At 39.1% G+C, this 13,206-nt stretch overlaps 1 protein-coding gene across 2 annotated transcripts in view; it reads right to left on the bottom strand.

Moving 5' to 3' along the window:
• LOC126475078 (2-oxoisovalerate dehydrogenase subunit beta, mitochondrial) overlaps positions 1–8,527 on the bottom strand; it is an 89,878-nt gene extending 81,351 nt beyond the window's left edge. Inside the window, exon 1 of one of the 2 annotated variants that reach the window (XM_050102639.1) lies at positions 8,343–8,527. In XM_050102639.1, coding sequence (XP_049958596.1) covers positions 8,343–8,466 — 124 coding nt within the window. In that variant the 5' untranslated portion in view covers positions 8,467–8,527. Of the gene's footprint in view, positions 1–7,354; positions 8,291–8,342 lie in introns of those variants that run through there. The other variant, XM_050102640.1, reaches the window with a different exon arrangement.
• Between the last annotated feature and the right edge of the window lie 4,679 nt (positions 8,528–13,206).

Raw genomic sequence — 13,206 nt, 5'->3', positions numbered from 1 at the left:
CATGGTGTACAGCCACTGTAAAGAAACTTGTAAAGTAACAGAGATTACTGCATAATAGGTGTAAAACAAAGCAAAGGGCTATAGATAGAGAGATGCTGAATGAAATGTGTTTGGCTGTCAAGAGAGCAATGTGTGATGCCTTCAGTGACTACCACAGAGAGAATATTGTCAAGTGATCTTTCACAGAACCCAAAGAAATTCTATTTATAGATAAAGGCTGTTAGTGGCACCTAAATTCATGTCCAGTTACTAGTGAATGAGACAGGAACTGAAATTGAAGGTAGCAAAGTGAAAGCTTAAATGCTTAATTTTGTTTTCAAATGTTCCTTTACAAAGGAAAATCCAGAATAATTATCCCAATTTAATCCTTGTACCACTGAAAAAATAAATGAAATAAGTATAAGTGTCGGTGGTGCTGAGAGACAGCTGAAATCATTAATTTGAACAAAGCTGCAGGGCTCCATGGACACACTGTCAGATTCTGTACTGAAATTGCAGCTGAGTTAGCACCTCTTCTAACTGTAATCTAGATCATAGATCCCTCGAACAAAAAACCATAGCCAGATTTTGGAAGAAGGTACAGGTCACACAAGTCTACAAGAAGGGTAGCAGAAGTGATTCACAAGACTACCATCCAATATCCTTGACATCCATTTGTTGTAGAATCTTAGAATATATTCTGAGCTCAAACATAATGAGGTATTTCAAACAGAATGACCTCTTTAACCAGAATGGATTTCGAAAATATTGATCACATGAAACCCAACTCTCACTTTACTCACATAACATACTGAAAGCTTTGGATCAAGGCAACCAGGTAGAGGCAGTACATTTTGATTTCCAAAAAGCATTTGACTCAGTACTGCAGCTATGCTTATTGTTGAAAGTATGACCATATGGGGTACCCAAGTGAAATTTGTGACAGGACAGAGGACTTTCTAGTAAGGAAGACACAGTATGTCATCTTAGGTGGCGAGTCATCGTCAGATGTGCACAAACAGACCAGGGGTGTCCCCAGGGCAGTGTGTTGGGACCCTCCCTGTCATATTGTATATTAATGGCCTTACAGACAATATTAATAGTAAAATCAGACTTTTTGCTGATGATGCAATTATCTATAAGAAGTGCTATCTGGAAAGAGACTGCAGAAATATTCAGTCAGATCTTGATAAATTTTCAACATGGTGCAGAGACTGGCAACTTGCTCTAAATGTTTAGAAATGTAAAATTTTGCACTCCACAAAACGAAAAAATATGCATTGTCCTATAATATCAATGAGTTGCTGTTGAAACTGGCCAACTCATACAGATACCTGGGTATAACACTTTGTATGGATATGAAATGGAATGATCACATATGTTCAGTCGCTTGTAAAGCATATTGTTGACTTCGTTTATTGGTAGAATACTTGGGAAGTGCAATCGGTCTACAAATGAGATTACTTACAAATCACTTATGTGACCAGTGCTAGAATATTGCTCAAGTGTGTGGGACCTGCACCAGATAGGCTTAACAAGGGATATTGAACATATACAGAGAAGGGCAGCACAAATGGTCAAAGGTTTGTTTAACCCATAGGAGAGTGTTAACGAGATACTGAAGCACTGAGCTGGAAGACTCTTGATGGTAGATGTAAACTATCCCGAAAAAGTCTGTTAAAAATGTTTCAAGAAACGGCTTTAATTGACGACTTTAGGAATACACTACAAACTCCTATGTATTGCTCATATAAGGATCATGAGGATAAGATTAGAATAATTGCTGCACACATTCCATACGTGTATGGAACAAGAAGAAACCGTAATCACTGGTATAATGGGACGTAGCCTCTGCCATGCACTTCACAGTGGTTTGCAGAGCATAGATGTAGATTATAAATTACCCAAAAGCTCAAAAGAGGGTTTGGTTAACAGGTTTGTTTGCACACTATTCTATAACTACAGAGGGTTTTAAGAAATTGTTGTATTGAGATCAAGACTGTTTTAATTTTAATATATTCCATAAAGATTGCTGTTTTATATTCCACACAAATGTCTTCAAAAATACATATACATGCTGCTCCGCAGCTCTGACAAATTTGAATTGACACCCTTGTGTTTCATAATTTGACAAAAGCTGCACAACAGGCTATTTATTCACAAACAAGCCAGACTGGAACCCATCTTTGGCAGCAAATAGCACCCATCTTTGGCAGCAAATAGCAATATTTTGAAACTTTGTACTTTTATGTTTTGTAAAAAGGTTAATGTTACAGTTTGTAAAAGCTTCAAAACATTCTCATTTGTTATATCTAGCTCCACAATGATCAAACTTGTTTGTGAATAAATAACCATGTTTTGATTTGTGAATCAGAATGACATTGTTCAAATACTAATATTCAGTTGATAGGAATATTCAACACTGCAGATTCCCAGATAATATACCACCGTTACCATGTTTACTGATCTCAAATTGGGTGTGATGTGGGCAAGTGTGTGGTACTGGACTCACCCTGAAATCTCGGTTGTAGTGACAGTCTGATCTGTAGTGTAGCCCACGGCGAATGTTATATTTGAAAGGGATAACCTGGTTTTGAATTGGTGAAGCCAACAACTGTGAATGCCAAATAAACAACGTGATAACAGTCTGAGGAATGTTTATGCAACCCATACTTGACACACCTTTCATTATAAAAATGAAAACTGCAAAGTAAATTTAGAAACCTATATTAGATTATAGACATATATCTAAGAACAAAGATGATGTGACTTACCAAACGAAAGCATTGGTATGTTGATAGAGACACTAACAGATACAAATACACACACACAAAATTCAGGCTTTCGCAACCCACGGTTGCTTCATCAGGAAAGAGGGAAGGAGAGGGAAAAATGAAAGGATGTGGGTTTTAAGGGAGAGTGGAAGGAGTCATTCCAATCCCGGGAGCGGAAAGACTTACCTTAGGGGGAAAAAGGGACAGGTATACACTCGCGCGCGCGCGCACACACACACACACACACACACACACACACACACACACACATATCCATCCGCACATATACCTGGTATATGTGCAGATGGATGTGTGTGTGTGTGTGTGTGTGTGTGTGTGTGTGTGTGTGTGTGAGTGAGTGAGTGAGTGAGTGAATGAATGCGCGAGTGTATACCTGTCCCTTTTTCCCGCAAGGTGAGTCTTTCCGCTCCTGGGATTGCAATGACTCCTTACCCTCTCCCTTAAAACCCACATCTTTTCGTCTTTCCCTCTCCTTCCCTCTTTCCTGATGAAGCAACCGTGGGTTGCGAAAGCTTGAATTTTGTGTGTGTGTTTGTTAGTGTCTCTATCAACATAGCAACATTTTCGTTTGGTAAGTTACATCATCTTTGTTTTTAAGATATATTTTTCCCATTTGGAATGTTTTCCTCTATATTTTCATATCATTAATTAGATAATAGACAAGTATACAGTGAGTGTTTTGATGAATATTATTTACATATGCTGTACATAAACTATGAAAAAAGGAGAGGGTCCACTACATTACTTCTATCATAATTTACCTATCAAGTTCAAATAATTTAACTAGGATGAAACTATGCATCTTTCAAATAGTAGTAATAATATATTCTCAACAACTAATATGGCACACTTTTAAAACAAGACTTTCTAGCAATTATTCTGCGATTGAAATCAAAGGTTGTGTTTACTACGACAAATTATTACCTTAAACTATTGCTTGCATGATAAATAGTTAGACAGCGGCATTTATACTTATACCATATTGATGTTATGTGAATGATCTACAGAAAACACAATTAACCAAATAATTACTAAAATACAAGATTATATATGAGGAGAAATTCAAAACAAGAATGTTATATGTCCAAGTCAACAAGACAGCATAGCTTTCATTAGTACTGTTTCCTAACACTACATGTTGCTATTAACAACAAGCATAAAGATGGCTAGAGTGACACCATCATTTAAAAAAGCAAAAGTCTTAACATGCTACAGAATTTAACACATTCCAACCAGGAATACACAGCACAAAATTCTGATAGTTAACATGCTAACTGCCACAAGGCAGTTGCCACCATCCGCAGCAAAGTTTCATACCAGATAACATACGCTGCTGATGGAACTTCCATAACGATGTGTGCAGCAGTCAATGTGTTTTTTTTTTATGTTACAATTTCAACTGATCTTAATATGGCAGTGAAAACATGTCAAGTCGTGCTGATTAGCATGAAGAAAGCTGTGCAATTTGAATACGACACACATACACTCAAGTGTTGGTGCATTTATTATTGGAAAATCTCGATATGAGTAGAACACACATCATGAATAGACAAATTAACTTGGTAAAATACCTATCCTTAACAAAAATAGGCCCTACAGTACGCTTTGGTGCATGTCTATCCCCACAGTTGAATTGTCACACATCTTAGTGTCACATGGAAAATTTGGATTCAATCCACAGCACAACAAAGAGTGTTTCAATTTGCAGGATCACTAAAACAACGTGCATTCAGTCTCATGAGAGACAGCTGAGGAGCTGCTTGATGGAGAAGTAGTTGCTTTGATTTAGAAATTTGACATTACAGGCTGAGAGAAAGATGTGATAATAACAAACAGGCCCTTACACACAGATATGGTTGAAGCACAGTTGTCAGCTGACATCACCAGGTTCCTTGCATCCCAATTTTGTGTGTCTAGTGTGACAGTGTTCCGCTCAATATCTTTGTTGTGATAGCAGACTCATGAATAGCTGAGCCCAAGATCTAAGATAGGGACATGGGAAGTGTCCAATTCCACTCGTCTGCTTTGACCCATAAGTATTGGTATTGTGTTGTGTGAAATCTTTGTGGCAAAGTTTTTTTGAGTTTGCTTCAATGTTTTTAGATGTCATGTTGTAGTATTTGGTGGCATGCTCTTATGGTGGCCGTTGAGGTCTGAAGTTATTTGTGTTATGTCTGGTATTCGGTTATTTGCCTCGAAGTAATCACTGTGTGAGGTGGTTGTTGGAAGAGCATGCTTTGTCGCCAGTGAGTTACTTTTATTTATGGTTCAGGGTTTTATGAGTTCGTATTTGTCTTAGGTGTGATTAGTGTTGGTGTAAGGGTATGATGGAGAAATTCAATGGCTACTTGATCTGTGCTGCACTGGGCAATGACATGAAGATAACTATTACATTATTGCAGCAATTTGGCTTGATTGTCAACTACATAAGGTGTCATGCTTGTATTGCAATTATTAAGTTGACTGGAGCCTTGAACTCTCGTATCAGGGACCTGTACATGTGATGGTGTCACCATTACAATATTTGGTGATTTGTCTGACAGGGGACCTAGTTTGAGAGATCTAGTTGGCCACCAGGGAGATTGTTTTACTAACATATTACTTTTGTTACTGATCCTCTTTAAATTTTTTTGTGCATGAGACAGGAGTCAGTGTGAGAAGTGTGTTAGATTGATTATTTTTTTGTAGGGAAGTATATTCTGGGCATGTAAAGTACAGGGGCAAAATGGGGAGCCTGGTGTGTTAACGGTGATCGTCGAATCTAAATCTGGGAAGCACTAGCATGGGAGGGGTGGTTCTTGGATTGGTTTGAGAGTGTGGGGATTGTTATTTAGGCACTGGGCTTCCAGAATGTGTAAGAGTGAACTTGTGGGGCTGATGGAAGATTATACTGATGAGGAGTGGATTACTGTCATGTCTGATGCATTTTCTTCTAATAGGGTTTTGGGGAAAATGGGTTCTGAGCACTTGGCAGTAAGAGCGAGTGGGTGGGTCAGAGAGAGAGAGAGAGAGAGAGAGAGAGAGAGAGAGAGAGAGAGAGAGAGAGAGTGTGTGTGTGTGTGTGTGTGTGTGTGTGTGGTGGGAGGGGGGGCAGGGAAAGAGGCGGGAGGAGGAGGAGGAGGAGGAGGAGGAGGAGGATGGGATTTGTGTGCAAGGTTTTAGTATTGTTAACTTTGTCTGATCTTTGAAGGTTATGTGAAATTTGCAATACTGGGATTTTTGACTTGTGTTTGGGTTCTTGGCATCGATGGCTTCATTTGAACTATATAGGTAAAGTGAAATTTGTGGTTTCACTTTCTGGAGTTGTGTGTGTGTGTGTTGGCTTTTTGGTATGAAAGGCTTTGTTTGAGCTATATAGGTCAAGTGAAATTCACAATACTGCATTTTGGAGTTGCATTTTGGTTTCTTCATATCAAGGGCTTCATTTCAGCAATGTAGGTAAAGTGAAATGTGGGATTCTGTGGTTTGTGTGTTTGTAGCGCTCTGTCAGGTGTTTGATACTGTGGATAATATTCGTTTTGGGGTGGTACTGTTTTTCATATTGTCATATGTTTAGCTTGTCCCTGCCCTAAACCCCCATTTTCTCTCAGTTGTCCCATTAGTTTCACTGTATTCCTGGGGTGAAATATTCTCATGTCATTTTTATTTTTGGTAGCATGTGTTACATAGTGACATTATGGTCACCACATGGGATATGCTGGAAATATGGGTGACCGCCTTGTCCATGATGTCATGGGTTAAAGGAGACAGGTGGAATATGATGCTTCAATAATGCCCTACAGTGGAATGGGCAGTGAAAATATTCAAGTTGGTGAAACCAATGAAAGCAAAGGTGAAATAAAGGTTATGGTATAGCATAGCTTGTGGTCTATGGCATTTGATTCACTGTAATATCCGGTCCAACTAAGACAGACTTTGGTAAATTTGAGACATAACAGGCCATCAAAGTTCTTATGTACTGAATGTATTACTCTTCTCATTAGTCACATGATCTCTATTTCATTACATTCATAGCCCTACTCTGCAAACCAATGTGAATTGCACTGCAGGGGGCACTTCCCATTGTATCACATACTATTTTTTTCCTGCTCCAATTACATATGCTTTTAGATTTTTTATCAATCTCTTGTGCCTTCCTTTCAGTGTGTAAATGTATTCTGAAACACTAAATTAAACAGTGACTGGTGAAGTATTTTAAATTGCCAAGACTCAAATAATTTTGAAACAGATCTGATCATGCATCTGTGGTGAACAGCAACTCGGCCACTTATTCAATAAAATAATTTATGATATATTCTCTTATTCTGCCCATCTCCTTCCTAGGACTACATGCACTAGCAACACTTTCTTGAAAGAGCTAGAAGCAATCCTCTGGAGTTACAACAGCTCATGCAGAAATTAAACACAAAGCTCATATTTATCATTGCTGTTCAGTTAGTTGCTAACTAAGTAATGTTCAAACACAGTGAAATTAAAGTGTCAATTCTACCAAAGATTTAGCAGTTTTATGCCAAAACATTTTTTAGAAGTCCTGATACAAGAACGAAACAAAATTTACACAGATTTGCATGAACACCAACCTGCTGAGGTGATGCTCTTCTCTTCAACACTTTTTCTGTTCAGTTACCTCTGCACAAATCAACAGTTCACATTGCCAAACCTATTGTCTGGAACGTCACACGAAGCGCCAGTCGTGCAGATGCTGATTCAGTCGACAAATCTACCAAAGTGAAGAATTACATTCCACTGACACAAAATGAGCTTTTAACTGCTGTGCTGTGACCCTCAGTTCTGAAATGTACTAGCAGCTGTATGTACAATGAGTTTGACGCATTTAATAGAAATATCTCAACTACAGACGGACTATGACCACTCTATTTATATTTTCATTCCTTGTACGGAAGTTCCTGTGAGTAGGTACGGTCCAATGCATTGCACAGCGTTTCCCGTACACAGTATCAGTGGCTTGCAACGTCTGTCTGTTTGCCAATTGTGCGAAGCATTTTAAGGTAACAGCGTTGGTTGTACGTGAGAACAAAGTATTTGGAAATTCAATGTCATTTCATTGCGGCAATTCTTGTTGAGAATCTCTACATAGTGATCCCGAAGACGCCTCGCGGCGACAAACTCACGTTGGGTACCACCTCATCTATGGAATCATCTAACCCATTTTTTATATTGTCGTTATGTTTTCCGGTTTTAATAACACATATTATCAGGTGGAAATAGCGGAAGACGATTCTTCTGTAAGATAAATCTCAGCGATGTTAATGTTAACATTACATTCCCTGCTGGTGTCTTCCTAGATTACTAATATTTACAACTAACTTTGTTTTTGTTATGTTTCAGGCACGACTGCAAATTCCATTCTGCTATTCAATTACATTTACGTATGCTATGTAAACACCGAGCTGCTTATTGTTAACACAAGCTACAAAATATCTAAACAAAACAGTTCCCAACAAACTCCAGTTTTCAACACAACAAAGTGATAATTTGCTGCGTTCCATGGCATATTCATTCGTTGACTACAGTCTAACCACCATGTACAACTGTTCCGATATTAACCTTTATCCGACGTTATTCCATCAGGATAATACTTGAAGTGCGACGACTTCCGTATAAAAATGAAATTGTTGGACTGTGTTTGAAACTTATTGCTAATCGTAGCTAAACACTTCAATGCTCTCATTGTAAACACTCTGAACTGCACTCAGAAATCAAAACGTGTCGATGTCGAGGATGTGATGCTCCCCTCTGCGGATGTGTTTCTGCAGCACTGAACCGCTGCCAACCTCCCAGTACCTTACCGTTATTATGGTATTTAATAAAGTTTGTCTTGAGATTTTTTATATATTTATGGTGTGAGTGTGTATGTGTATCATACGAAAATGTGCTCGATGTATGTCCCAAACAGTTTGCTCTGCAGAAATTTGTTTACTTGCTGATGTACAGTTGCAGACTACCATACGCCCTCCCAGCTCCCACATTCAATGATGTCTGCGCAGATATCTGCACAAAGGGAAGCGCATTCAATAAATCGCGGCATATGTGGTGTGTAAACACAACAAAAGTTCAGTCTACTGCTCGCTCGCAATCTGTCGGTGTAGAAAAGACATTTCGGGAGCAGGCGACGAGGCTATTGTAACCTCAAAGTTTATTTCATTTATCAAAGAATTCGCAATGGATAAAATTCTGTGTCCCGTGTTCGCAACTCGTGTTGCAAACAGAATGCAAGAAACAGAAAGACCTATCAAAATGGTATATGTAGACATCGGCAGCTTAAGAGAAGGCAGTTTTCGCATATAAATTTAGTTCGCGAGTTGCAGATGGAAACTGACGATTGGCGTAATTATTTCCGGTGGGATTGGAAACACATAATTCCCCTTTGATGTTCAGAACCTGTCATATAATACTGAACAGGCAACAGAAAGAAGCAAAGTAGCTAGAATTCTCAACTGCAATTTCGAAACGAGCTTTGAGTGAAATCATACCCAACACATTTGAAGCTATTTACTCTGTCTTGAAGCAAGATTTCACGAAGGCAGGGAAAGTGTATCAGTTCTGTAATAAATCAATTCTGACAAGTTATAAATAACATTTTTATAGTTAGGCGTTTGTAAAACTCAGTATATTCTTAGAAATCATAGGTGTGGCCAATGAGCTGTAGTTTAGTTTGTTTCTTAGCAGGAATTTTCACTGCCTGAAGAGTACCAACAACTTGCAGGCTTTTGCGCCAAAATGTAACTCCATTCTGAATTCTAGACGTGGATTTGTAATCTACCCAAAAAGTCTTACTTCTAGTATTGTGGTAGTGCGTTCTACAGTTCACCCCTAATTCACTCTCGTTGTGCAAACAAGGCAGCCCTTGAGTGCAAGGTCGCAAGTCAGTCTTTCGTAAGGCTAATTTGAAAGTTGTCAACATTTTTTTTTTTTTTTTGAGTCATCAGTCTTCTGACTAGTATGCTGCGGCCCGCCACGAATTCGTCTCCTGTGCCAACCTCTGCATCTCAGACTAGCACTTGTAACCTACGTCCTCAATTATTTGCTGGATGTATTCCAATCTCTTGTGTTCCTCTACAGATTTTGCCCTCTACAGCCCGCTCTAGTACCATGGAAGTCATTCCCTGACGTCTTAATAGATGTCTCTTTTCCTTGTCAGTGTTACCCACATATTCTTTTCCTCTGCCATTCTGTGCAGAACCTCCTCTTTCCTTACGTTATAAGTCCACATAATTTTCAACATTCGTCTGTAGCATCACATTTCAAATGTTTCGCTTCTCTTCTGTTCCAGCTTTCCCACAGTCCATGTTTCACTGCCATAGAATGCTGTGCTCCAGATGTACATCCTCAGGAATTTCTACCTCAAATTAAGACCTATGTTCGATGCTACTAGACATCTCTTGGCCAGGAATGTCCTTTTTGCCAGTGCTACTCTGTTTTTGATGTCCTCCTTGCTCTGTCTGTCATTGGTTATTTTGCTGTTTAGGTAGTAGGATCCCTTAACTTCGTGACCATCAGTCCTGATGTTAAATTTCTCTCTGTTCCATTTCTGCTACTTCGCATTACTTTGGTCTTTCTTCGATTTATCTCAATCCATATTCTGTACTCATTAGACTGTTCATTCCATCAGATCATGTAACTCTTCTTCACTTTTACTCAGGGTAGAAATATCAACAGCGAATCATGTCATTGATATCCATTCACCTTGAATTTTAATTCCACTCGTGAACCTTTCTTTTATTTTCATCATTGCTCCTTCGGTGTACAGATTGAACAGTAGGGGCGAAAGACTACATCCCTATCTTACACCCTTTTTAATTCGAGCACTTCGTTCTTGGTCGTTCATGGTTATTATTCCCTCTTGGTTCTTGTACATATTGTATGTTACCCATCCTTCATTATAGCTTACCCCTGTTTTTTTTCAGAATTTTGAACATCTTGTACCATTTTACATTATCGAACGCTTTTTCCAGGCCGACCAACACTATGAATGTGTCTTGATTTTTCTCTAGTCTTGCTTCCGTTATCAGCACCAAAGTGAGAATTGCCTCTCTGGTGCATTTACCATTTCTAAAGCCAAACTGATCGTCATCTAAGACATCCTCAATTTTCTTTTGCATTCTTCTGTATATTATTCTTGTTAGAAACTTGGATGTATGAGCTGTTTAGGTGATTGTGCGATAACTCTCGCACTTGTCAGCTCTTGCAGTCTTTGGAATTATATGGATGATATTTTTCCCAAGTCAGATAGTATGTCGCCAGACTCGTGCATTCTACACAGCAAAGTGAATAGTAGTTTTACTGCCACTTCCCCCAGTGATTCCAGAAATTCTGATGGCATTTCATCTATCCCTTCTACTTTATTTGATCATAAGTCCTCCGAAGATCTCTTAAATTCTGATTCTAATACTGCATCCCCTTCCTTTTCTAAATTGACTCCTGTTTCTTCTTCTATCAAATCTGACAAGTATTCTTCCTCATAGGAGCCTTCAATGTATTCTTTCCACCTATCTACTCTCTCATCTGCTTTTAACAGTGGAATTCTCGTTGGACTCTTAATGTTCCCACCCTTGCTTTTAATTTAACTGAAGGGAGTTTTGACTTTTCTATATGCTCAGTAAATCCTGACAATGATTTCTTTTACGATTTCTTCACATTTTTCATGGAGCCATTTCATCTTAGCTTCCCTGCACTTCTTATTTATTTCATTCCTCAGCGACTTCTATTCCTGTATTCCTGAATTTCCCTGAACATTTTTGAACTTTCTTCTTTCGTCGATCAGGTGACGTATTTCTTCTGTTACCAACAGTTTCTTTGCAGTTACTTTCTTTGTACCTATGTTTTTCTTTCCAAATTATGTGATTGTCGTTTTTAGAGATGTCTGTTCGCTTCAACTGTACTGCCTACTCAGCTATTCCTTATTGCTGTATCTATAGCCTTAGAGAAGTTCAAGTGTATCTCATCATTCTATAGTACTGCTCTATCCCACTTCTTTGGATATAGATTCTTCCTGACTAATTTCTGGAACTTAACAGCCTACTCTTCATCACTACTACATTGTGATCTGAATCTATATTTGTTCTTGAATACACCTCACAATTCAGTATCTGATTCTGTAATTTCTGTCTGACCATGATGTAAGCTAACTGAAATCTTCCCGTATCACCCAGCCTTTTCCAAGTATACCTCCTCCTCCTGTGATTCTTGAACAGAGCATTCGATCTTCCTAGCTGGAATTTATTACAGAACATTATCCTCTGTCATTTCTTGTCCCAAGTTCATATTCACCCGTAACCTTTTCTGCTACTCCTTCCCCTGCAACTGCATTCCAGTCCCCCATGACTACTAGATTTTCATTTCCCTTTACGTAATGTATTATCCTTTCAATATCCTCATACATTTTCTCTCTCTTTTCATCTTCAGCTTGCAGCATTCGGCATGTATACCTCAACTATCATTGTCGGTGTTGACTTACTGTCCATTCTAATAAGAACAACCCAAATCACTGGGCTGTTCACAGTAACACACTCTTTGCCCTACCTTCCTATTCATAACGTATCCTACTTCCATCCTTCCATTTTTCAGCTGCTGTTGAAATTACCCTTTACTCATCTGACCAGAAATCCTTGTCTTATTTCCATTTTTCCTCACTGACCCCTACTATTTCTAGATTGAGCCTTTGCATTTCCCTTTTCAGATTTTCTTGCTTCCATACCACATTCAAGCTTCTGACACTCAGCGCCCCAACTGATAGAACGTTATCCTTTCACATCTACATGTACATTTTTACTCCGCAAGCCACCCAACGGTGTGTGGCGGAGGGCACTTTAAGTGCCACTGTCATTACCTCCCTTTTCTGTTCCAGTCCCGTATGGTTCGCGGGAAGAACGACTGCTGGAAAGCCTCTGTGCGCCCTCGAATCTCTCTAATTTTATATTCGTAATCTCCTCGGGAGGTATAAATAGGGGGAAGCAATATATTCGATACCTCATCCAGAAACGCACCCTCCCGAAACCCGGACAGCAAGCTACACCGCGATGCAGAGCGCCTCTCTTGCAGATTCTACCACTTGAGTTTGCTAAACATCTCTGTAACGCTATTACCCTTACCAAATAACCCTGTGACGAAACACGCCGCTCTTCTTTCGATCTTCTCTATCTCCTCTGTCAACCTGACTTGGTATGGATCCCACACTGATGAGCAATACTCAAGTATAGGTCGAACAAGTGTTTTGTAAGCCCCCTCTTTTGTTGCTGGACTACATTTTCTAAGGACTCTCCCAGTGAGTCTCAACCTGGCACCTGCCTTACTAACAATTAATTTTATATGATCATTCCATTTCAAATCGTTCGGCACGCATAGTCCCAGATATTTTACGGAAGTAACTGCTACCAGTGTTTCTTCCACTATCATATAATCATACAATAAA

The sequence above is a fragment of the Schistocerca serialis genome, chromosome 4, assembly GCF_023864345.2.
Source record: "Schistocerca serialis cubense isolate TAMUIC-IGC-003099 chromosome 4, iqSchSeri2.2, whole genome shotgun sequence".
NCBI lineage: Eukaryota > Metazoa > Arthropoda > Insecta > Orthoptera > Acrididae > Schistocerca > Schistocerca serialis.
Note: the sequence above shows the minus strand (reverse complement) of the source record. Positions and strands in the feature narration are given on the sequence as shown.